The 27056-nt window shown below is 44.5% G+C and overlaps 2 protein-coding genes across 2 annotated transcripts in view; both read left to right on the top strand.

The window, feature by feature from the left end:
- Positions 1 to 27056, top strand: part of tbc1d22a (TBC1 domain family, member 22a) — a 109386-nt gene that overhangs the window by 45919 nt on the left and 36411 nt on the right. The window contains 4 exon segments of the mRNA XM_080757705.1: positions 4600 to 4728; positions 5212 to 5274; positions 12762 to 12876; positions 26713 to 26819. Coding sequence (XP_080613831.1) covers positions 4600 to 4728; positions 5212 to 5274; positions 12762 to 12876; positions 26713 to 26819 — 414 coding nt within the window.
- The window catches only part of irak3 (interleukin-1 receptor-associated kinase 3), a 297236-nt gene that overhangs the window by 245663 nt on the left and 24517 nt on the right, over positions 1 to 27056 (top strand). The window lies entirely within an intron of this gene.

Here is a 27056-nt window from a genome sequence, read left to right as displayed (position 1 = left end):
ACTGGTCTGATGAACCCATTCTGACCCGAGATCAGATTCTAAAAAATGTCAGTCGCTCTTCGATTTTTCAAAAATAGCAGACCTACAAGCTCGTAGCGCGCCACTCGGTGGCGCGCTATGAGCTTGTAGATCTGCTATTTTTCAATAGCTAAAGCATAACATGATGCTAACACCAAAACGGGTTCCCGTTCAGAATGGGTTAACTGAATGGATGCAGCTGCTTTCATTCTGCACACACACACACACACACACAGCATTTATTTTACATGAGCCCCATGGACACCTTGCGGATGTGCCCGTCTGTGATTTCTCGAGACGTATATTTTCGACGAAAAACACTTGGCCTCAACATTCTGAGACTCCGCGGTGGGAACATGTGAAGGAACACGTCAATGTTTCAGCTTGATACACTTGTCTTTTGATTACGGGACGAGGTTTAACTGCTATAGTGGAAGACGACGCATCGCTTTAGTTTGTCAGAACTCAGGCTAGTGAGCAACAATTCCATTTAACCCATTCTGAACGGGAACCCATTTTGGTGTTAGCATCATGTTATGCTTTAGCTATTGAAAAACAGCAGATCTACAAGCTCATAGCGCGCCACCGAGCGGCGCGCTACGAGCTTGTAGGTCTGCTATTTTTGAAAAATCGAAGAGCGACTGACATTTTTAGAATCTGATCTCAGGTCAGAATGGGTTCATCAGACCAGTGTGTGTCCAGTGGAAACCTCGTATGAATCTGATCTCAGGTCAGAATGGGTTAAGCTCTTCAAATGGATTCCCCGCTGCACCCTCCTCCGTCTCTTTCCGAGGACAGATGGGTCTTTGGCAGAGCCATTAGGGTGGATGGAGGGGTTTGGAGGGATGAGATCCACGCAGGCTGATTAGTAGAGGATGGAGGACTCCCACAGGCAGGGCACACAAAGTCACAAACGCTTTCTTTCTTTTGTCCTGCCTCTCTCACTTTTATCCTTTTCATTTGGGTTTCTTTCCTTTTCAATAGATTAGCCTACAAATGTAAGTAAATTCAGCCTCTTGGGGGTGTGTGTGTGTGTGTGTGTGTGTGTGTGTGTGGTTGTGCATATACGTGCGTGTGCATGCGCACACTTTCAGGGTCACCTACCGGCCTCAAGGCAGGGGATATTTATTAATTCAATGTTTTTGTTATTGCTGTGTTTGGGCCCGACAATCTGGAATCCTGTATAGAACTCTGTAGTGTGCGACGCCTTCAGATTATCTTGTAAGATTATCCTGTAGCGGGTGATGCTACCAGATTTCAAAATTGTTGCTATAGAGATAGTGTGTAACGATTTGCGTGATTTCTTTGGACAGAATCTGGAGGAGTAATATCAAAAAAATTGTTTTTCAAAAGTCGTCTCCTGGTGGCGCTATAGCCGTTGTGGAAAGAGGTTCATTGTTGGCATCCAGGGAGTGTGTGTGTGCAAAGTTTGGCATCGACCGGGTTTTAACGGTGCCGGAGATAAGCTGGTAACGGACACGCACGCACGCACGCACTCACACACACACACACACACACACACACACACACACACACACACACACACACACACACACACAGACTCACACACACACACACACACACACACACACACACACACACCTGTACACACTGTAGGAGAGCGTAGCAAGTGGGACATTTCTTATGCACCCCCTCTCTCTCTCTCTCTCTCACAACACGCACGCGCACACAGTCACACACACTGCATGATACTGTATCATATATTTTCTTTTCAATTTGTCCTCCTTGGCAGAATTTGGAGCCCTCTGGTGGCGCCCATTTTGAAAATCTGTGTTATACGATACTAGTAGATCAATCTACCGGTATTCACCTCATTCATCTCTTTCCTCCTCCTCCATGTGTGTCTCTTTAGTTTCCCATTTCCCCAGCAGGCTGTCTTGTTTGTTCACTATGGCTCACTGTATGTATGGAGAGAGACATCGTGTGTTTGTCCTATAGCACAGTAATGAAGTTACACTGTGTGTGACCCCCACTAAGCTGTCCATTAACCTTCACCATGGCTAACTTTAACCTTATGTCCTTTCGCTATGAAGAGTGTCTCCACCTCGGCAAAGGTTCTACTGAAGTACATGCGAGAGTGGGAGGCGACAGTCGGTGGTAAAACTAACAAACCTAAATGTGTGTTGTTTTGTGTTTTTGTGACGACAAAATATGAAAAGATGTAATATGGAGAGGAGAGACAATATTTCCAGAAGCAAGCGAGTGCATTCTCCGGCAATCGCAATGAGATGCGACACTGCCGGAGGGGGAGGGCAGGCAGGCAGGCAGGCATCTGCCGGGGGATTATGCCGCTCCACTGCCGATCCATCTCGGTCCGTTCGGCACTGCAGGTAAACTGCTGGTATAACTGCCGGTTAACCCATCCTGGGCGGGCACCCATTTTAGTGTTAGCATCATGTTATGCATCATGTTATGCTTTAGCTATTGAAAAATAGCAGATCTACAAGTAGGTCTGCTATTTTTGAAAAATCGAGGAACGACTTGACATTTTTAGAATCTGATCTCAGGTCAGAATGGGTCAATCAGACCAGTGTGTGTCCAGTGGAAACCTCGTATGAATCTGATCTCAGGTCAGAATGGGTTAACAGCCATGGCGCTGCCGGGAGAAAGGGGCGGCATCTGCCGGGGAAACTGGGGGGGATTATGACACTCGACTGCCGCTTGCTTCCACGGCAGTGCGTTGGTCCGACGTGCGTTGCGTTGTGCTTTCGGTTAGGGTTATAGGGTAAAGGGTTTGGGGTAGAGTGTCGGACTGATGCCGCCGAGAGACGCTACCGCCTGCCGCGGGTGTTCCGCGGCTGATGCCATGCGTTGCGTCGTGCTTGCGGTTGGGGTTTGGTTTAGGGTTTGGCGTAGAGTGTCGGACTGATGCCGCCGAGAAACGCTAACACCTGCCGCGGGTGTTCCGCTGCTGATGCTGTTCCTGAAAATGCTCTCTCTCTCTCTCTCTCTCTCTCTCTCTCTCTCTCTCTCTCTCTCTCTCAATATTTCTGCCCGACAGTGACGGGATTAAACCGGGGTCATTGAAATTAAAAGCCTTGAGAATCACTGTTAATGGACCAAAAGTCAAAACAGTCCAATATGCCTGTGTAACAGCCCATTTAGAACTAAGGCCGATAAAATAAATAAAGGCTTCTAAATCAAAATAAAATAAACTGTTTTTTCTGTCGGTGGTGCTTAACCTTTTTCATGTGGAGGACCCCCAGAATTATCTGTATTTGGCCGCAGACCCCATCTGAAAATCTGTTGTTCCAGGGATCCCCCAGAAGCAAAGATTTGAGTTCGTTCTGAAAGAATATATTTTCAAAGATTTTTCAAAGGCTAAAGTTTAAACGAATGCTTAAAAACACCAAAAGGGGTTCCCTGTCCAGAATGCGTTAAACAAATGACCTGACAAGGTCACCCACACATCTAAAGGTCACCCACTCGTCTAAAGGTATTACGTTTTAATCATCAACATTTTGTGCACAATATTATCCCAATAGAGAGGCACATTTTGAGTGCACCGGCATAGGAAGTTAAACAAGAAAAGCAAAACATCTACAAGCTCACAACGCATCGAATGTAACTCACTCTGAGCATGTAGATTGGCTCATTTCAAATGCAGGTGTGCCCTGGGAGTTGGACCTGGCCGTGCGTTGCGGTGTGCAGCCTCAGACACAACGTCTGAAGAGCACTGATCTAACGTGAAGCATGACAATATGCTACCCTAACCCTACAGTTATTAACCCATTCTGACCGGGAACCCGTTTTGGTGTTAGCATCATGTTATGCTTTAGCTATTGAAAAATAGCAGATCTACAAGCTCATAGCGCGCCACCGAGTGGCGCGCTACGAGCTTGTAGGTCTGCTATTTTTGAAAAATCGAAGAACGGCTGACATTTTTAGAATCTGATCTCAGGTCAGAATGGGTTCATCAGACCAGTGTGTTGTCCAGTGGAAACCTCGTATGAATCTGATCTCAGGTCAGAATGGGTTAAATTGGCAACGCTGTCATTTCTTTTGGAACAATGCCCCATTGATTGTTAGGGGCAGCAGCGTCTGCCAGTGGTTGAGCAGTGTTTTGTTGAGTCATTTACTTTGTTGAATGCCTTTGTGTGGTGGGAGACCTGCATTTTAATGGTCTTTGGTCTCAGCTTGTCTTGCTCTGTCTTGCATAAGCCAGAATGTGCAAACACAAAAGGCAGTGATGGAGGGAGTATACTCCCGTGTTTTACTTGAGTAAAAGTATCAATGCCCTATTGTAGAAATAGTCTTTCATGTACGTACAAGTCCGGTATGTCTTGTGGACTACATTTTATGATGAGAAATAACTTGTCACTTATACTCGGGTCTGTCAAACCAAACTTGTATAAGTTGGTCTGGACTCAGGTGCCTTTGTAGCTGGGTGAGAGTTAACATCAGCCGTCACGATTGGAACTTTATAGTTGACCATTGATTGTCATACAAATAATTGCGATTAGCAATTTTATAACTGAGCTGTGTGTGTGTGTGTGTGTGTGTGTGTGTGTGTGTGTGTGTGTGTGTGTGTGTGTGTGTGTGTGTGTGTGTGTGTTTCAGGGTTACCTACCGGCCAACGCAGAGCGCAGAGAGAGCGTCCTGCAGAGGAAAAGGCAGGAGTATTTTGGCTTCATCGAGCAGTACTACGACTCGCGGAACGACGAGCATCACCAAGACACATATAGACAGGTAACGGCATCACCTCACCCACTGTGTGTGTGTGTGTGTGTGTGTGTGTGTGTGTGTGTGGGGGGGGGTTGTCATTGGTGCACATGGGGCTTGTTTTGACGATGTCGTCGTAAAGACACTCACACAGACACGTGTTCTACTTCCGTGCTTTTATATTATGGTCTGAAGCAGATGTTATTTGATGATGGAAAAACGTTGAATCACTTTAAAATGTGTGTTTAACGGAGTACATTTTTCAAGTGGCAGTATGATGCATATTTACATTTCCATCATGAACCAGACCTAATTCTATATCCAATCCAGTTTGGGCATTATGCTCCTGTATTCATCGTTGCATGTACATCTGTCTTGTATATCCGTGTGTGTGCTCGTGTGTATGTGTGCACATGCGTATGTGTGTCGGATGTCGGAATGTCCTCCTGTGTGTGTGTGTGTGTGTGTGTGTGTGTGTCTGACACACGTCTCTCCCATACTGTCTGTCAGATCCACATAGACATTCCTAGGATGAGTCCCGAGAGTTTGGTGCTGCAGCCAAATGTGACAGAGGTAAGAATCGGAGCGGACTCACTGGGCTGGAGCTGTACTACACACACACACACAACAGGGCCTGCGCTGCATCTACGCCTGCTTAGCCTTCAAGTCAAAGTGTCCGTCCATCTGTCCATCTGCTTGTCTGCGGGGTTGAGAGGCTCTGAATCCGTGGCCCGGTCAACAAAGAAAGCAGGGCTTTTTAAGTGAGCTGAATTCACATAGACATGGACAGACGCGCCTTTCCGGTTCTGAGCCTCAAAATCCACCGACGTCTGTCTCCGGTCAGACACCACGTCCACTAGCTCTTTCTCTCCCCCCTTTTTTCACTTTGTGATTTGCAGATCTGTGCTCACCCGCTCTATGCTTCTGTTTGTCTCTCTCTCTCTCTCTCTCTGTCTGTCTCTCTCTCTCTCTCTCTCTCTCTCTGTCTGTCTCTCTCTGCAGATTCACATTGACATACCGAGAACTAATCCCCTTATCCCCCTCTTTCAACAAGCTTCTGTCCAGGAGGTGAGATTTCACTGAACCACACACACACACACACACACAAATACACACACACACACACACACACACACACACACACACACGAGGGCGGGTTATCAGGTAGATATAGGTGCCCACCACCACCACAGCACAATTCTTATTGTCAATCTATCTCTGAAGAGTAGCACAGAAGGAACCACACGGGTGGGTACCTTTGATTCCATTTATACACTCTTTGGAGTTGACTTGCATATGACCCCCTCTAAAATGAGATTCTGCATCTCAAAGGGCTATCCTCTCAATAACTTATGACCAAAGTCTGAACTTAGAAACCAAGGATTTCACCGCTGTGTTTCCTCTGTCCATGGCATGGCTCTTTGCACAGTGATATTTCTGTTTCTGAGCCATTCCCCCACATAAAAAAAAAAAGTGTTATTATTTTAACTCTGAAAGTGTAATACACGTACCCATAAGGGCTTTTTATATTGCAATAAGGCGATTAACCACTTGAACCCCAGCCCAGCATCCATATTATTCAAAATGTGCCAAATAATAATAATAGCCATTGTACAATGCCCCTTGAGCTTGGCGAGCTATTTTCAAAGAGATTTCACATATCTGTAGACGGGGGGGGGGGGAAAAGCCCAAAGCCAACTCGGGTCCAGTTCACTTAGTCTAGATAGTTTAAGTGATTTTGAAATCCTGCTATTCCTTTACTTTTACACATTTATTTACGACATATGAATACTGATCATTGATCATAATAATCAATCCAATAGTCACAAACCACACAAATGTGTGGCGTTTCTTTTTTTCATTTTTTTCCAAATACACTGTGTTAAGTGTTAATTTAACTGAAAATCTATCGGAGTTACAATGACTTAATCTACTGCAGTAGTACCTATTAATGAGCGTTTTGCATTCTGTATGTGGATTCTGATTTGTTGTCCAAAAGAATGTTAGGCGGGTGTCTGTGTTAGTCACTATTGACATGCAGGCAAAACCCTGCGCTGTTGCATTCTGCATGCACTGGCACACATGCTGCATCTGCTACGCCGTGCATGCATGTATACTCATTACGCAGACATGGAAACATAAATGCCGGCTTATATTTTGCATGGCTGACGCTCTCACAACTTTCTCTCAAAGGGGGTTTCTCTTTAATGAATTAGTCACTGCAGTTCAACTAAAGCGTGTGCAGTGGAATATGGGGCACGCTTAAAGCTGCAATCTGTCCAATTTATGTCGTTCCTCACATTCAAACCTGTGAGACCTCATTTCTACACACGCCAGGGGCCACATTTCTTAATGGAAGAGTAGGTCGACCACCTCCCTACTCCTAAGAATGAATTAATGAGTGAATGAGTGAATGAATGAGCTAGATAAAGTGCCCCTCTGGGCACAGGTCTCCATCAGGGCAGGTCAGGTTTTGGCCTCCTGGTGGCGCTATAATAGGCCAATGTGAAAAGGGTGGGATATATTCCTCAGCCTAGTAGGAAAGTCTGTGAAAGATTTCACGTAAATTGTATGCTTTTTGTTCAAAACGAGCCAATCCTGCAAACTTTGAAAGCCAATGTTAGCCAATTACAGTAGGATGGAATATGATCGATTTGCGGGATTTTCGGACAGAATCTGGAGGAGTAATATCAAAAAATTTATTTTTCAAAAGTCGGCCTCCTGGTGGCGCTATAACAGGCCGTTCTGGAGAATTTGGGGCAGATATTCATCGTTGGCATCCAGGGAGTGTGTGTGCAAAATGTGGCATAGCTGTACACACACACACACACACACACACACACACACGAGTGCAAAGCATACTCCCCATGCCTTTGGTCTGGTGGAGACAATGAAGGATCATAAGACTATCTGGAAAGAAGTCGATACACAAAGGATGACAATAAAGAAGTGCAAGACATGCTCTTGCGCTGCCGTGGATGGAAGCATCAGCCCTGCAACAAAATCACAATATATAATATAATATAATAAATACAGACGTAGCACTCTATTAAATAAAGTGCTGAGGTGTTGCTGCCCTGCCGTTTCCTCTGCAGGGTTAACCCATTCTGACCTGAGATCAGATTCACACGAGGTTTCCACTGGACACACTGTTCTGATTAACCCATTCTGACCTGAGATCAGATTCTAAAAATGTCAGTCGTTCTTCGATTTTTCAAAAAATAGCAGACCTACAAGCTCGTAGCGCGCCACTCGGTGGCGCGCTATGAGCTTGTAGATCTGCTATTTTTCAATAGCTAAAGCATAACATGATGCTAACACCAAAACGGGTTTCCGGTCAGAATGGGTTAAGTGACTCCCCGAACAGGGCTTTAGTTTGCCAATTACGGCGATTAAGTCAGATCCGCGCCAAGGTACTGGGGTTAAGTTAAGTGTTTTTGGGAGGTCCTGTGGCACTGCTGACGGACAGGCAACTCGAACCCAACACCTACTGCAGCGGAGGGCTAATGAGCTGGCTGGAAGCTACTGTAGGACTATATATGCACATACACTCATATGTGCACACTCGCAGCCGATACGCACGCACATATTATTATTAACCCATTCTGACCTGAGATCAGATTCATACGAGGTTTTCCACTGGACACACACTGGTCTGATTAACCCAATCTGACCTGAGATCAGATTCTAAAAAATGTCAGTCGTTCTTCGATTTTTCAAAAATAGCAGACCTACAAGCTCGTAGCGCGCCACTCGGTGGCGTGCTATGAGCTTGTAGATCTGCTATTTTTCAATAGCTAAAGCATAACATGATGCTAACACCAAAATGGGTTCCCGTTCAGAATGGGTTAAGGACATGAGTAATGTGAATGCACAGTCGAGGGGAGTAGAGAGAAGTCTTGCACTGAAGTACAATTACCAGACCCTGGCCTTCTTCTGTTCCACCGAGCTTCCTTGTACTTTATTACTCAAGTGTGAAGCGGCGTCTCGTTTATTAAGCTTTATTTTTTGAGGGGCTCCTATATACAGGTTTAATGTTTGTTTTTCCTTAGACAAACATAAAAAAAACGCCATTGACAATGGACAGAGTTTAATGTTTGCTTAGTCAGGAACACAAACATTAAATGCCATTAACAATGGGCAGGGTTTAATAATAATAATAATAATAAAGTTTATTTGTATAGCACCTTTCATACATAAATGTAGCTCAAAGTGCTTCACAGGGCAAAAATAGAATACAATAAAACATAAGTAGTTAAAATGATAAAACAATGGCAAAGAACAAAATTGAATATAAGAACATAAAATAAATAAAAATAAATAAAAACCAATAAAATAATAATAAAAACACCACATGCAGCAAATCAGTCGGGGCAGGGTAGGAACGTGCAGATTAAAACTCAATTAAAAGCAATGTTGTAGAAGTGGGTCTTGAGCTGAGCTTTAAAAATGTCTACAGAGGCTGCCTGACGAAGGTACAGTGGGAGTTTGTTCCATGCCGACGGCCCATAGAAGCAAAAAGCTGCTTCCCCGTATTTTTTAGTTGCCATTTTTTTTGACAACGCGAGCAGGCCAGCAGTGGAAGACCTTAGGGGGCGGTTTGGGACATATTTAGGCAGGCAGTCATGTAGGTAGGAAGGTGCGAGACCATTTAGAGCTTTATAGACAAGTAAGAGAATTTTAAAATCAATCCTAAAAACAACCGGAAGCCAGTTTAAAGTTTGCTTTGTCCATGTTTGTTTTGTCCTCGATGTTGTAATATGATAAGAGCGCCCCTCACTTCACACTGGTGTGACAGATTTTTTTTATCTACCCTCGTGAGCTTGTAGATTGGTAGATATTTTTGTATACATTGTAAAGGGCTGAAGTGGTTAAATAAGGTTTGTTTGTAATGTACTTGTTTGCTTATATTACGGTACATAAGATATTTAATTTAACCGTTTCATCTATAAAAAAGTTAGTTGTGTTTGTAGTTAAAAAAAAAACTTCCTCGCTAACTATTTTCCATCCTCCTTGGCGAATGAAAGCCGCTGCCATCCTTTGAAAACATTCCATGCATCCCATAATATGCAGCTATAGCTCGACAGCCCCCTGAAAACATTCCATGCATCCCTTAACCCATTCTGACCTGAGATCAGATTCATACGAGGTTTCCACTGGACAACACACTGGTCTTGATTAACCCATTCTGACCTGAGATCAGATTCTAAAAATGTTTATTTAATGTTCATTTTGACAGGTTAGATGAGGTTTTTGACGAGTTGGTAAAAAGGTGTACTCAGATGAACCCTGGATGAATGGATTCTTTACGTCTCTCCATTTTAAATGTCAAGGGAGTTTATATGCACCTTATTCCAAATACCGCAGAAGCAAATAAACATACTCACATTTGCAGAGAGAGAGAGAGAGAGGTTTCAAGAAGTCCTACAATTTAGGCATTTAGCAGGTACTCTTAATCTTTGCAGTAATCAGGGACAGCACAAGGCAATTCATCAATTGCATAGAACTAGAACCTGTCATCAGTCGAATGTAGTAGTAGTACAGAGAAAGAGAGATGGACTTCAGTCAGAATAACATGACCGATAAGATGACACCTTCGTGTATTTGTAATGGTTGATATATGTGTATCGAGACATCTGGATCTGGATCAAACATGAGAGAGAGGGAAGAGAGGGAAACGGAGATCAAGGTTCAAGGTTGTCTTTATTTGTCTCCCTTGGGAGAAATTTGTCTTGCCGTTCTTTTGTGGCATGCACTCACTTCTGGCAAATGGACGTCACGTTTATTAATGTCAAGATTCAAGATGCAATATGTTTTGTCACTGGTACAAGCAGCGAGATGTTGTTGGGCCTTGTCCCGCAGACTGTGCAACATGCATAACGGAAACATATTTAAATACATATACTGTATAATATAATAACAATAATCTAAAACAGTGGTTTTCAACCAGTGGTCTGGGGACCATCGGTGGTCCTTCAGGGGATTCCAGGTGGTCCCCAGCTAAATTATGGAAAGTTGGTAACCAAATGGACCCTTCTAGATCTTTAACTCTTGAGACTGTAAAATTAAACCAATTCCAGGTCCATTTGGTTTCATCGTAACGCTCTCAAGAGTTAAATTATTGTTAAACATCTGCATTACTTAAAGGACCACTTCACCACTTTTCAACCTATCTTCATATAATTGGTCCTCACTAATAATCATGATTATTAGCCCTAATAGGAGGGCTGTGGGCAGTTCAGAAACCCGTCCACCAGTGACATCACGTCCATTCCATTTCGTATTGCAACTTTTCAGGAATAGAAAGAATCCCCATCGATGATGTCACTGGTGGATGGGTTTCTGAACTGCCAACACAGCCCTCCTATGAGACACAGACTGAGTAGACAAAACATTTGCCATTTTATCATGATTATTACTGAGGACCTATTATATGAAGATAGGTTGAAAAGTGGTGAAGTGGTACTTTAATTTACAAGAAGTCTACACAATTAGAGAAAATCGTATCGAACAATGACAAAATATTCTTTAGTTTTGGGTCTGAGAGGCTAAATCTCATCAAATGGTGGTCCGTGGCTCAAATGCCAAATAAATAATGGCCATTGATATGAAAAAAGGTTGAAAAGACATTTTTATTCATTCAACAAAGACATAGTCAAAAGAAAAAGATTCACTCTGAAAACAATGCAAAGATGGAAAAGTGGATTCTGGTCTTTTTTCTGCTTTCTCCCAAATGGAATGGAAGGTCATTTGCCCCTTTAAGCAGTTCTAATTGCTGAGGACCGTGATGGGAGAGGTGGGGGTGTTTATAAAGTTGGGTGTTGACGGTTAATGTTGGCAGTTGACTGCTGAGTGTTGAAAAGTGGAGGAGAGAAAAAAAACACCCCTAAAGTGAAATATAGCTTTAAACTTCACATGGGCACAGTGAGAATAATGCTGGCGGTGACAGCAAGTCCCCAAAGCGGCAAAATGCTGCAGGTTGACTGCTCCCGAACCTGTGTGTGTGTGTGTGACTGTCGTTGAAAACCACTGTAAATGAAAGGAAAGACTAAATCCTCATAAGAACACACTCTTTCCGAAAGAGGGGGAGAGGGGAGTTGCACCACTCGGTTCACACGAGTGTGATTATTTCCCCGTAACAACAGCTTGGCATGCATGCATACTCGCAATGCTCATGATCTCCCTTGTGCTCATGGGCTTATACTCGCTTTACCAAATCTCCACGCACATAGTCATGTGCCACTCCCAACTCAACGCCACATCAAATCAACACGCTTCATTGTTCGTATTTTATTTCATTTTCTACTTATTTTAACGAATACAAGGTTATTTGAGCTAATCTGTATTGTAAGTGTATGCTAATACTCTGCAGTCACACTAGTTACCCTGCCCTGCACTACAATAGCTCACCTACTGGTTAATAAGTAGCACTGCCTGAAGTTTATAAGTTTTAATATCCCTTTGGCCAAGCAGGGATTCCATCTAGCAAAGTGGTAGGGCATTTACATACACTTCTTCTTTACCCACGGCGTCATTAGCACAGTAGGATATTTAGTATTTCATATGAGCATGTGTTTGCTTGTGATGTGCGATTAAACACGACCATGTAGCTTGGGAGTAACATTACGCTTCCTATAGCCAAAGCCCCAAGGCTTCTCTCTATGGGCTCCTGTGTGACTGCAAAATGTAAGCAACACATTAACTATTTTCAACTTACCCCCCTCCTATAGCAGGGCATATTAATGCTCATTATGAGATGGTACCAATTATTTCTACTTGCATTGTGTTCCAGAGGTTGGCTTGTTTCAAATCGCCCACCGACGATGCTATCATTGGGCACATTTGACACGGAGCATAAATAGACAGCAATTGTACCCTCATCATATACAGTGTATATAGTGAGCATTTGTGAGGAGTGAGGACCCATATATAGATATGGTGTTGGGAAAAAAAAAGTGATACCTCCCTTTAAACAAATCATGTCGGGCATGTTAGTCTTTACTGCGGTGTGTAATTGTACACTGACACTGTCTCCCCTGTGTGTGTGTGTGTATCACCAGATATTTGAGAGGATCCTGTTTATCTGGGCCATCCGCCACCCAGCCAGTGGTTACGTTCAAGGCATCAATGACCTGGTCACGCCGTTCTTTGTCGTTTACGTCTTCGAGTACATCGGTAAGTGGCCGCCCTGTCTGTCTGTCTCTTCCCCTTACGGATCTCTCCATCTCTTTATTCTCCATCTGTCTCTCTCACACACACACACACACACTCATTCTCTCTCTCTCTCTATGTCGCTCTCTATCTCTATCTCACTCTCTATCTCGCTCTCTATCTCTCTCTCTCTAATCTGGGGCCGAATTCACTTCAATTTGGCATACAGTAGCGCAAACGTCGCTCACTCTCTGCTGATTTCTGATCGTCTGCACCTTTGTTCAATTGACGCACACATGCACACACACACACACACACACACACACACACACACACACACACACAAACACACACACTCCTCTCTCTCTCTGTCCCTCTAATTAATTAGTCTCATATCTCATGCCTAGTTTCTCCCGGTGGATCCTGCCGGGAGCTGCCTATGCCATGAAAAACATAGGTGAGCTCCAGTCTAGCAGGGCACAAGTAAAAACAAAGTTTCAATGTAACCATAACGTCTTCGTCGGGTCGACTGTGTCTGCTACCTACTGTACCGTTCGCCTATTATAACAGTACATGCACAGAGCAGGCTCTTGTGACACTAACGTGTGGAAACTAAGATAACATCTTTATGTACTGTGGATAGCCGGCATAGAATAATGCAACGTCAGATAGAAAATATAGCCATGTTATCACATGGGGGGGGAAACGATTCTATTCTGTTGCCGGCTGTGTTGACTAACACTGGCGCTTTGAACTGTGATGCGTCTGTCTCTCGAGTGATAAGTCAGACTTGATGCATGCTTCACTTTGCTTTCAGAGGGATTTGAATAACACCCAGCAGCTGTTTCAAGACTGCTCGGTATTGGCATTTTGAAAGTGCAGCAAAAAAGAAAAAAGTCTGGTTCACACTTCTTGTACACACTACCAACTTCTCAGACTAGAAATATATATATTTTTAGATGGATCGAGATTACATTAATTACAGCTACCTTAGTTAATGTGGCATGATAGGCATCCCAATCAGTTTAACGACTTTAGCCCTATTTTATACTTTGCCTGATCAAAAAATTGCTGATCTACAAGCTCCCAGCACATCGTTTTTTTGACACATTGTGAGCCTGTATATCTGTTCTTTTTTAATTATGTTTTCATACAAATCTTTTCTCATAGGGATAGGTGTCCCTAGCATACAAATATATATATTCCGTTTTTGGGTTTCTTGACAAAAGTCTGAGAACCACTCATTTACATTGAAGCCAGAGCTCCGGTAAACAGCAGCGTGAATAGACGATACCCAACATAACCCTGGGCTTGTTGGCCACGGAGAGCATGCAAGCAGTTGGAAAGACCTTGAAGCCCACATGTTTGTCCCTTTTCCCTTCATTTCCATCTCCCGGTGTTTCTTTGTTGTTGAGAAGAATAATAATGTCAACATGTTGCAGAGCCCTTGTTTGGTCCCATAGTTCTGGAGTAGCCTGGTTACCGGGTTATCATGAGGTCTATATATGCACCCTCCGTCTCTCTGTGATTCTCATGATGAAGCTGGGCTGGGAGTAGGGCGTACGACACATTCCATGCAAGCTCTGAATCGGTGCCTCGATTGTTGCGATACATTGCGGTTGGCTTATTTACACCCTGGGTATTTGAAGTGGTCCAGCTGGCAAAATAATGGATTAAAGAGCGTTTTTTAGTTACTGTTTTATTTCATAAATGCAACGGTTGAAGCCTCAATCGTCATGGTTGTCTGTATTTGAACAGCAGGAACATAATGTTGTTTAGCATGATGATATACCTAAACATAACAAGTATACATTATTGTGCAAATTATTTAACCTAGGAAACAAAGCTCTAGTTTCGGTGGGGGAGTCCTTCCACGTTGTTTTACAAATAACATATTACAACTTGTCCTGAAGACATTTTTCAGTCAGTTGTGAGGTTTTATTTTGAATCCGTTCAGTCAGACAGAGATACACAAATGTAAAAATCGATGAAAAATCTCAGAGTTGGTATTCCTCCAAGCCTAGAATGGAAGTGACAGTGTGAGAGAGATGGAAAGACACACTTGACTCTTTAGATGCTGCAGAATGAGTCTGCTTTATAACTGTAATTTCTCATACACACACACACACACACACACACACACACACACACACACACACACACACACACACACACACACACACACACACACACACACACACACACACACACACACTAATAGCATAATTAGTGTTATAATAGGTTGAGTCTCACACTGTGTTGAGAACTACCGTGCTCTCCACCAGTCTCCCATAGATTTCTAGAGCATATCGGAATCCTTTTGATAGGATCCAGGAATCTTACTGTGCACAACACCCATTCAGTACTAGATAACATCCATGCTGTCGTGGGCTTTTGGGCACAGTGGGATGCTAGCAGCAATATAACACCACATACTGGTTAAATGCATTAGTATGTCTGTGTCTGCAACTCTGCATGTATCGAAAGGCCTGACTTATACGAAGAAGTATTTTAGGCATTAGTATTTTAATAAACCTCGTAACGCACACACACGCACGCACACACACACACACACACACACACACACACACACACACACACACACACACACATTGCCTGGGTTGGTGTCAAAGTGTCCTTGAGCAACACACTGAATCCTATAATTGCTGCTGATGAGCGGATTAGTGCCTTGCATGGTTTCCGCCATCATTGGTGTGCGTGTGAAAAGTGATGTCATCTTTAACTAATTAATACCACCATTCACGCCTTTTCATGCCTTCTGGTCCGACCGCCCACCTCTCCTAGATCGCCTATTGACGCCTTTTTTTAATATCAATTGATCACAGCTGTGTCCATTTCGGGTGCGATAACGTAATGATAAAATAAAACTGAAATGAAAATTCCGCTGGCTCATGCTGTGATTGCTCTCTGTGGGAACACAGTTGTTTTAGAGGAACGCAGTTTGTTTAGAATCGTAATATCTTCTCGGTTCTTTTTGGCTCAAAACAAGCTTGATTTGCAGCTCATGACATTTTCTCTAAATTATATGATCCTCTGTTACAAAAATTCAGTTTTGGGTGAATTAAATGACATTCGCGGGACCTGTTAGCGATAGTTCAACAAAATGTTCTCTCTGCCTGCATTCCGTACTGTTATCTTATCCTGCATTTAAATTAATGGAAGGTTCAGTCTTAAGTGCCCACTGTCAACAAAATTAGGCCTGCATTACTGAATCTGTGCCCTTCAAGCGACACTCTCTCTCTCGCCCTCCCAATCTCAATGGCGCTCATACCTGTCCATCGCGGGAGAGTTTTTTTTAATTCACACCCACATCTTTCATCGAAATGGAAAAACCACTTCGACCAAGCAGTTGATTGACGACCACACAGATTGTTTAACCACTTGTGTGTCCGGTTTATCGACCCCGGGAGCCAGCCATCGATTCACAAAACTCCATAGTTTCTCGCTCCCTAACCCCCCCCCCCCCCCCCCTTCCCTCAATATACCACACACCATCCAGCCTCCTGGAGTGTGCAGCACTTTTCACATTAGCAGACATTAGAAGTCGTCTAATGTGGGGCCGCAATCGATCCAGCCCCGACGATCCATAATGCAATCTGCACTGTGGCCCTGCATGTGTGTGTATCCACTTGCAGAGTGGCGGAGCGGAGAGGAGACCACAGCATGCCTAGACGAGAGAGAGGAGAGTCTTGTGGCACACAGCGAGATCATATTAAATTTGTTTTATATATTTTTTATTATGTTTTTATTTTGCTTATTGTGTGTACAAGCATAATAAACAGTTGGTTTAGTGCACTTTCATGTCCAGCAAATGGACAAGGAGTTTACCAGAAACCCTGTCCATGTGCTCATTTCTTACAGTTCTCATTAGTGACCAAAGTTAAATTCAATCAATTTGTTTTTAATAACAATTTTCAGACACAACAATAATTTATACAGTGAGACTGAGTCCCTGAGACCTGTTGCCAGCATAAACCCGGCAAGTTGTTGGATGAATGAATGGAATGTGTCACTAGACCAAGTGTGAATATACCGAGTGTGTGTACAGAGTGATACTCATTAGGGCAGACCTGCCCATTACGCGGCCTGGGGGCCAAATATGGCCCTTTGGCTGACTGACCGGCTCGTGAAAGGATACTTGGAAATTTAGAAAATTAAACGTACTTTCTAATTTTACCCCATGCGTGGACTAAAACGACATTGCTTTTATTTCTGTCCAGCTTTGTGTGTTTGTGTGTACCCCATAGCAATGATTTGATTGGCTGATCACCCCCTAGCAATGATTTGATTGGCTGAGCACCCCGTGGCGATGATTTGATTGGCTGAGCACCGCCTAGCAGTGATTTGATTGGCCGAGCAATGTACGTAATGAGGATGACAAGTGAGGACAGAAAATTGAGGATGCCACAAGTGATTGGACTACCCCAGGTGAAGGAGTTTAAGTCAAGGTCTTGTTCACGAGTGAGGGGAGGACGGAGAAGGAGATCAGCCACAGAATCGGAGCGGCAGGGACGGTATTGCAGTCGCTGTACCACACTGTTGTGACGAAAAGAGAGTTTAGCCAGAAGGCAAAGCTCTCTGTCTACCGAGCAGTCTTCGTTCCTACCCTCACCTATGGTCATGAAGTGTGGGTCATGACCGAAAGAATAAGGTCTCGAATACAAACGTCCCTTAGAGATAGAATGAGAAGTTCAGTCATGCGAGGGAGACTCGGAGTAGAGCCGCTGCCTCTTCGCCTGGAAAGGAGCCAGCTTAGGTGGTTTGGGCATCTGGTTAGGATGCCTCTCGAGGGTCTCCCTAGGGAGGTCCTTGATGCGCAGATGGAGGGATTACATCGACTCAATGGCCTTGGAACGCCTCGGGATCCCCCAGGAGGAGGTTACTAATGTTTCTCTGGAGAGGAATGTCTGGAGCTCTCTGGTGGAGCTGTTGCCCCCCGCGACCCGACTACGGATAAGCGGTTGAAGATGGATGGATGGACTTCAGGATAAAAAGTGAGGACGCCAATTCTGATTGACCGGAAACTGATGATGTATGATGATGAGAGCACACCTCACTTCACACGGATGTGATTTGTATTTAAAACGTAGCATGCAGAGCACAACGATGAACCCATCCATCCGTGAACATTTTAAAGCAGATGTTGTTGATGTGCAGTTTGTTGGACATACTGTACCATTGATAAGAAGGAAAGTCTGCACACTCGTTTGTAGCTCCCAGTAGAGATATACCACAAAGACGCCCTAAAAGGGAATGCCCTTTTTTAACGTTTTCGGGCCGAGTATAGGGTGTAAAGTGTGTGCTAATTAGTAAGGCCAGGCGGGGCCTCGGGCCAGTGCAATTAGGGCCCAGGTAGGGCCCAGGTAGGCCTTAACTTTCAGGCCTGTTGAGAACTCGTTTTCGCCGGCTGCCGGGCACGGCTGCGCTAATGACTTTGGGGCAGGCCCGTCTAGAGTTTGAATGGACAGGTATCGGTCAAAAGGGAGACGGCGAAGAGGAAGGACGGGTGGGGAATCGACATATGGAACACACGCACTTCTGCGCTGCAGGCGTGCATTAATGACCGTAAAGAACGCTCTCTTAACCACATAAGCCCGTAAAGTTCTTTTTACTTTGGTAATTACAGCCCTTTTAACTTTTATATTTTTATATTGTGGTATTGCTGCTTTTACTTTATTAAAAAGAAGAGACAAAAAACTACATCTGACACCTCATATAACACCAGTGTTGTTTACAGGCCAGCTGCCTGACGGGGGAGTGTTCAGATCTTTGTTGTCTTTGCCGAATAACTAAAAGAGAGAAAATTGAATGCAATTATTGACAGAAAACAAGAGTTCTTCCTCTGCACAACGACGTGTGTGCAGAGGAAAATGTGACAACGGACTAAAACGAAAACTATGGAAATAAACAGGAAAGTAGTTTGTGGAACAAATATTTTTTTGTCGTGTTTATAAATCAGTGGTTCTCAAAGTGGACCCCCATGGGTCCTTGGGACGGTTCCCGGGGGGGTCCTTAACACAATTAATTCATATATCATCTAAATCAATTGAACCACTTCAACGGTGTACACACACACACACACATTTTAATTATTTTATTTGGATCTGCGCAAGAGGCACAATACAATAGACCCAAACACTGATCACATGATATGGTCCAACCAGATATGACTGCTGCACATGCTTAACACACAGAGGAAAACAATATAGCACATTGATGACATACTATTACTTGACAGAATGTTTTTTTTTTTTTTTTTTTAGAGCCACCTAATAAATGAAACACAAATCTCACACTCACACACAGGCGCAGAGAGAGAGAGAGAGAGAGAGAGAGAGAGAGAGAGAGAGAGAACAGAATTCTGCTTCACATTGCCATGGTTACAATTATTATGAAGCCTGCATATATGCGTGTGTGTGTGTGTGTGCACTTGCGTGTGCGTGCGTGCGCAGTCATGCACACAACTCGCATAGCACAGACAGGATATGGTGGGATCAAAGGCAGCGTTTTTGGCTCGACGGTGGCCATGTTTAACATAAAAAAGCCACATGTTTCCTGTCCACATGAAGCACCAGCACACCCAGGGGGCTACAGGAGCATTATATACTGTATCTCCAAACACACGCATGCGTGTGTGCAGATAAGCCAAAGTGTATTAATAACCATATTCCATTTGATGTTGAGCACACTTCCATCTTCCGTTGCCACGCGCTCTCGAGACGCGCCCGCCGTTTGATGTATAGATAGATGCGTGTGAGCGGCTTGTGGCGCAGACGGCGGCGAGGAGAGCATCATGGACGCGGCGGGGAGCCATTGTCCACGGGGCCCTCCGAGCAGGGCATTTTGTTATCGAGGGTTAGGCTGGGGGCTTATAGGCGCTTTGATGAAAGATGGAGGCATCGCGGGACAGATAAACACCTGCTTGCACTTAGATAGCATTTTTTTTTTAGGATTATCACAAGAGCTGCCGGATGTTCCCACGTACTATAGACGACTACATCGCCATGCTTTGTAGACCCAAGCGATCACAACCATGGATTTGTATCCATGGATAATTTTTTCTTTAACTTTAATTCAGTTTAATGTGAGATGGTCGGGTTCATTGTCAAAATAAGTATATTTGTGCACACCACCTTGAATGTGTTCCCTGCATTTAACCCCGTCCTGTCCGGTCAGTGTCTTTGCTCACATTGCCAGAAGGAGTCGCGACTGAACCACCTTGTTTTAGTTTTAGTTTTTTTGTAATTCGCAAAGGGTCTCATTGGGACAAAACGTTTTTTTTTTTAGGTAAACCACACCAATGCAGAGTTGCATTGGTGTGGTTTATATATGTATTAATTAGCATGCGTGCGTGCGTGCGTGCATTAATTAGCGCGTGTGCACATACTCGCTAATTAATACATGTTCATAATTCAGGGTGATCTGATCGTGGTTCTACTATACGTACTTTACTAAATGGGAGATGGCCTAGTTTAGCATGTGATGCGTTCAACACATCCAACGCCTGTGTGTGTGTGTGTGTGTGTGTGTGTGTGTGTGTGCGTGCGTGTGCGTGCTCATCACTCTACCAGGATGCTCATCACCGTAGCTATAGGATTTTTAAAGAGTGTAATGTTATGCCTAAGAAAAACACTAATTAGTGAAATCACCCAGTGTCACATTGAATCAAAAACATGAAACGGCAAAAATAAAATCTCTGGGGAAAATGAATTAAGAATAATTCTCTTGATTCTGTCTGTCACGTGACGTCGCACCTGTAAGTTTCTCTCCTACACCCTCATCACCTCCAGCTGTGTGTATAATTGTGTCTGTGCGTGTGTGTGTGTGTGTGTGTACTGTACAAAACAATGCCCTGCGTGTAGTACATTCAAAGGTGTCTGTCGACGACTTCGACAGTCTTCACTTCCCCCTTCAATTACACTTGACAGTTTGGATGCCACCTCCCCGCAGTGTGTTCCGAGTGTCATTAACACCGCCGTTATCTCACTAATTGGGCTGCGAGGCGGGGATCGGCGGTCGGGGAAGGAGAAGTGCGACATCCACCAGCAACAATGTCTCGTGGCTTTGAACATCTGGGTTTTGGCGCTTTACAGACGTCGAAAGCAGAGTACGGCATGAGGTTGGTTCGTTGTAAAGCCAGAGGCGTTGTGAATTCTTTAAACAGGCGATGTGTAATTTGTATTTAATGCATTGTGCTTGTGACCTTAATTAATGTAACATTTCTGCTGTGTTGCTAGCTACATTTGCCTGGTTCTATATGTAGGGAGCCAGCTCAGTGGTTAGAGTGGCCTCCCTGCTTAGCACTCGGCATCAAGGGTTGGATTGTCCCTGCGACACACTAGCGTCATGTCCAGGGTGTGTACTTGTAAATCAAGCTGCCTCACGCTACAGAAGCAGGAGATAGGCTCCTGCCCTATGGGCCGCAAGGCTCGGCTTCCTACTATCTGTAGAAAACATTGGCAATAATGTACCATCTGTCTGAGAAAGCATGTTTAAAAAAAAAAAAAAATACCACCATACCAGGCCTCAGGCCTGAGGCCTACCATTGCATGAAATGTCTATGTTCACAGGCTTCTGTGTGCGGCCTAGAGGGCATCTGAGCATGTGCAGCACTACTAAGTCTTACACCATGTGTCCTTTGGGAAACCGGGGCATTGACTCTGTGGAAATGTCTTTATTTTAGACCTGTTTGCGCTGGTTTTGTCTCAGGCCTGCTATGGTGGTCAGTGTTAGACTAAACAGTGTTCATTTATCCATTTGTGTAACCAACTTGACCCAAACATGACCCTGATTATGGTCATTCTGTGCAACAAGTCAGCAGATTACTTATGATCAAGCACTCCTGATCATGCACTCCTACGCACACAGCGCACAGCCGCACACACACTCAAACAGCGTGCGTGCGTGCGTGCATGCGTGTGCAAACATGACGTGCTTGTGCATGCATGTCTGCGTGTGCATCATGTTTCTCTCAATCCCTGCCAGGACAAACAGGAAATCAGCCCGTAATTGTCCCATATAGGGGTCCATTTGGTTCCTTTTGTACACTGCCTTAGTTGGCTGACAATTTTACCATGTAGGAGAGGGTGAGTCCAGTTAAGGCTGGCTGTATGAAAATGAAGATAAACCTTGAGAGTTTCATCTCTTTATTTGTTGATGGGTTCTCTCTCTCTCTCTCTCTCTCTCTCTCTCTCTCTGTTTGCATGTTTTGATTTGCAAAGCCTTGTCAGGGTTTTGTTCTCACAAAATCAACAAATCAACAAATGCCTAACTGTTTGTGTGTGTGCGTGCGTGTGTGTGCGTGTCAGGGCTGTCGGTGTGATGATGACACAGCTTGAGTAAGGCAACTTAGTAAGACTTAGACGACAACAGCCTCTAGAGAAAATGGCACAAATAGAATATCGGATGCACCGACTGTTTAGACGGCATCAGCGTTATCCTTTGTTTCACAACAAAGTGAAACAACCTTCCCGGGAGTGGAAATCATTGAAAACGATCCGCCTCGCGTCTCCATGTAAATGCAAACATGCGTGATCTGCGTCATGGCTCACGTCTGTTCACAATGGCTAGTCGCAGAACCTGCACGCTGCATTGGTGTATGTAAACAAACGGCTGTACTATAGGAAGTTTGATGGAAATGGTTCCACACATACGTGACTGGTCTTATCTGGAAGTGTGTCAGCGCCACCTATAGCCACTTCCAAAAAACACAGGCAGCTAAACAGCTGAACTTAATTCTTCCACTGCCACCATGTGACCACCAGCGATATTCACTTTCACTCTGAAGCTCTTCCGTTTCTTTTCATTAGCAAAATCTCTTATTAGTAAAATCAGGTGGCACAGTCGGTAGTGCTGTTAGAGCTAGAAGGACCTGGGTTCGATTCCCGCTGGGGACGCTGTGGGCACTGGGGGGCGTGTTCTCTCCACCGGGTCATCAGTGCCCATACCCGAGGCGGGGTTTGGCCAAAGGGCCTTTCTGTGTGTCTCTAAACTACCTCCCCCTGGCCAGCCGGTGGCGCCTGATGGAGGGGAAAGGAACTGGTCGGAAATAATGTGTTCCTTCCACGCACTACGTCCGGCCGGGCTAACTCCCCCCTGTCAGGTGAAAAGAAGCAGTTTGGACTCCTCATGCATAGAAGGAAGCAGGAGGTCAGTCCGCTGCCCCCCCCCCCAGGTTGACAGAGGAAGTGTAGCGCCCAGGATTACATTAGATAATTGACACTGGGTGAAAAAATGGGTTGCAAAATCGTGGGATAAAAAAATATAGATCAGAAATGAGCCCTGAACCTCGCGGATCTGATCTGATCCCCACCTACTTTCCGAGAAAATTGCGCGTGCACACGAAACAGGCCAGGTGGGACTGTGCAAGGCATTGCCTAGCAACCGGCTCAGGGCTAAACGTAGTTTTTTTGCGAGACCGCATATCCATATATATGCGATTAAGTACGACATATCTCATAGTTGGCAGCTGACGGGTTTGAATTAAAGTACGAGGTATCTTGCCACCCAAAGTATTTAATATCAACTGACGTAATGTAATTGATCAATTTGATTTGATCAATAATGACTATGTTTATGTTGTTTGAAATAAATACATCATCGTCCAGGCTTGATAGCTAGACAGTCCTACACAGCTTGGAGCGCGAGATGCTGCCGACATCACATGGTTCATATCCATCTGTGCGCTCTCAAGAGAGAGAGAGAGAGAGAGAGACTCTAAAAAGAGTCCGAAGTACTGTGTACTGCAGCCATAATCAGGACAGCAGCCAGTGGCACTGGCACTCCCTGCCGTGGCCACAGGGGCCACTGTTGCCTTGCGTTCCAATGTCAGACAAGACACAGTGACTGCACCCACTTCAGAACGAACACCTCTCTCTCTCTCTCTCTCTCTCTCTCTCTCTCTCTCTCTCTCTCTCTCTCTCTCTCTCTATCTCTATCTCTATCTCTCTCTCTCTCTCCCTCCCCCTCGCTCTGTGTCCTTGTTATTGTGATGAGCTATGCCCAATTCCCGTTTGACCCCCCCTGGACACTTGGAAGCTGTCCCTCCTAATCTGCTGTAGAGTCAAGGTCTCTGTTTGGAACGTGGCCCAGGACAGACACTTAAGCGGGGACAAAAGACTGATTGCACACTTTGGTGTGTGTGTGTGTGTGTGTGTGTGTGTGTCCATCCATCATCTCGTGTGCTCTGAAGTGCCTGCATGAACCCTGCCGAATGGTTGTGTCAAGCCCCCATGGTTTCTCAAACTCTGGTTGGGCACCCAGGACAGGGTCCGACTCTGTCAATGACATCAAACAATGTATGAACATATGAGATACTGTTGTTGTGGCATTGTTGTTGTGTGCCACGTTATCAAAACACATAACGGCACTCCTTTGAAACAGGTTTAATGACTAAACATATTTAGGTTCATAATATATCTTCTTCCCAAAATGACTTGTAGGTGTAGGAAGTAATGACGTAGGAAGGGTATGGCCTGGTCAGCCTGCAATGACATGCATACGATCTTGTCATTCCAAGAGGTTCAAAGTAAAAAAATTGTATAAACAACCGTAGAGCCGATTCTACTCTATGGGTCCGAGACTAAATATATTAGAGAAACGGCTGGATGGCACTTCACAGCCACCTTCTAATTCTAATATACGGCTACCTTCCTCGTACTTACTTCACTAGTCCGAGAAGAACACAGTTTGCCGGGCCACTACTACTACAGAGCATGACCATGAGCTTATATCTTCCCTCCTTCTCTGTAATCCTGCCTGACCAGAGGTAGAGAAAACTGCCGTTCCCTGATGTCATCGCTATCGGGACACATGCATCAGTAAGCAGGAACTGGGACTGGGTCTGGTGTGGCATTGTGAAATCCATGATCTCGCGGTCGAAGAATGATGACGATGATGATGTGTGTCCCTCGCCCTATTTCTCTTTCCCGCTCTTGTCTCCCTTTCTATCTCCCTCACCACTCTCTGTGTCTGTTTCTCCCTTTCTGACGCACGTGCGCACACACGCGCACACACACACACACACACACACACACACACACACACACACACACCCCACAACCGTCTAATAGACTGTACTGTTCACTACATTCTTGGCCATGTTCCACTGGAGTTGCCAAGGATACCAGGCAAGATTGCCAGGTCCTACATACGTGTGGGTGTGTGTGTGGGTGGTGGTGGTGGGGGGGGGGTGTCATACTGACAACGATATTCCACAAAAGTCACAGTACATACAGACATACAAGCACATAATACTGAACTCCACACACATACTTACCAGTGTACCTACACCCCACACACACACACACACACACACACACACACACACACATATACACATATATAAACTCTCTCTCTCTCTCTCTCTCTCTCTCTCTCTCTCTCTCTCTCTCTCTCTCTCTCTCTCTCATATTGCTATAATCACAGTAGATCCGGTCTCCTCTCTCCCGGTGGGCTGTCAGTGTCTCTTGTCACAGTCCTGTCACAAACCCAGCACTCTGTCACACACCGCTGGCGTTAATGGCACTGGATGACACTCACTGTTCCAGTCAGCCGCGCAGCGCTCGTTGGCAAGCCTGGAATGGACAGGAAAAGCACGCGGCGTGCAGTCCAACGCAGTGTCTTGTCTGACTGGTGGATATTAACACCGCCGCGCTGCTAAGTTGCTCTGCACCCTTTTAAAAGGGGTTTCCTATACATACCAGGTGGAGAGTTGTCTGCATTTCTAGAACAGGTTTGGGCAACTTTGAGGATGTAGTAGAGGGTAGGGCCGGTCAGTTCACCTCTATAATCCCATTCAAATGTAATTGCTTTATTATTTTTTTATATTCGAAAGTATTCAATCATTAATTTGAAGCTCATAGCCTATAATACCAGCACTAGCATGTCTGAAGTAAAATCAGACACAAGTAGCATGTGCTTAAATTCACTTTTAGATTTTTTTTTCAGATGTCAAACATTTCTGAGATGATGGAATGGTGATGGCTGATGATGGTCATGGAAGGGGAACCTTCTGAAAGATAATCAACTTCAAAATCTTAAAAAAAAAACTGTCAAAATGACCTCTCAGACATGCTAGTGCTAGAGGGACCCCCCATCCAAACGCCCAAAGCTGCCATTTCAACACGACATGTAATAATGGTTGTCACGGCACAAAATGAATAGCGTAATGCAACTTGAGTAAAGATGGAAAGAGTTTCACAGACTTCAGTCAGTGAACAGAGAAACTATAACGTCAGGCTGTCCCTAATGTCTGTCGGCTAATGATGAAGTTTCATAAGCATATGATACTGCAGAATTTTCGCAGAAAAGCATATTATGATACAAAACAGCAATGTCCTTTGCAGTCTCTCTTATTCCCTTGCAGAGTTACATTGTCACATCTTTCCCTAGCGTTCTTTTCCAGGCTTCCTTGGTCAATCGATCGATTGATTACTTTGTTAACACTTTTCAAACAGTACAGCAAGTAAAATTGCTCAAGCAACGCTATAAGGATAATTACAAAATGGCCTTGATGGCTTGTTACCATTGTGTTCCCATGTTCCCTTGTCTTGTCACTCATTCCCTTGTGCCAGGCTCTCCCTAGCACACTCTCATTCCCTCGTCACCTAACAGACTATCTATCTCTCTCTCTCCTCTACTCCCTCCTCTGTTTCTGTGTCTGTCCATCTCCATATCTACAGTGTCTCTGTCTCTCTAACCTGCTATCTGTTTCTTCAAATCTTGTGGTTAATAATGACTTCTGAGGCTAAAGGGCAACTGCAAGTGTTTATTGCTAAATCCCCCCCCTCCCTCTCTCTCTCTCTCTCTCTCTCTCTCTCTCTCTCTCTGTCTTTGTAGAGGAAGAGGTGGAGAATTTTGATGTGTCCAGTCTACAAGAGGAGGCTCTGAAGAACATTGAAGCTGACAGCTTCTGGTGCATGAGCAAACTACTGGATGGCATCCAGGTAACTGTGTGTGTGTGTGTGTGTGTGTGTGTGCGTGTGTGCGCGTGTGTCACATGCCAAGCAGCAATTATTGTGTGCGGCCACATAATTAGCAAACGCATCAAGCATCGGCGTCATTTACTCAGTCACTCTCAATGGTGGGAACTCCTGGAACTATGTTATTTGTTATGTTGTTATTTATAGTTTCTGCACAGAAAAGTGTTTCTTTTCACTGTTCAGTAAATTACAAAATTGTCT

Source organism: Protomyctophum bolini (assembly GCF_963924005.1).
Source record: "Protomyctophum bolini genome assembly, chromosome: 23".
Classification (NCBI taxonomy): Eukaryota; Metazoa; Chordata; class Actinopteri; order Myctophiformes; family Myctophidae; genus Protomyctophum; species Protomyctophum bolini.
The sequence above is the reverse complement of the archived record's forward strand: the minus strand, read 5'-3'. Positions and strand labels throughout refer to the sequence as shown.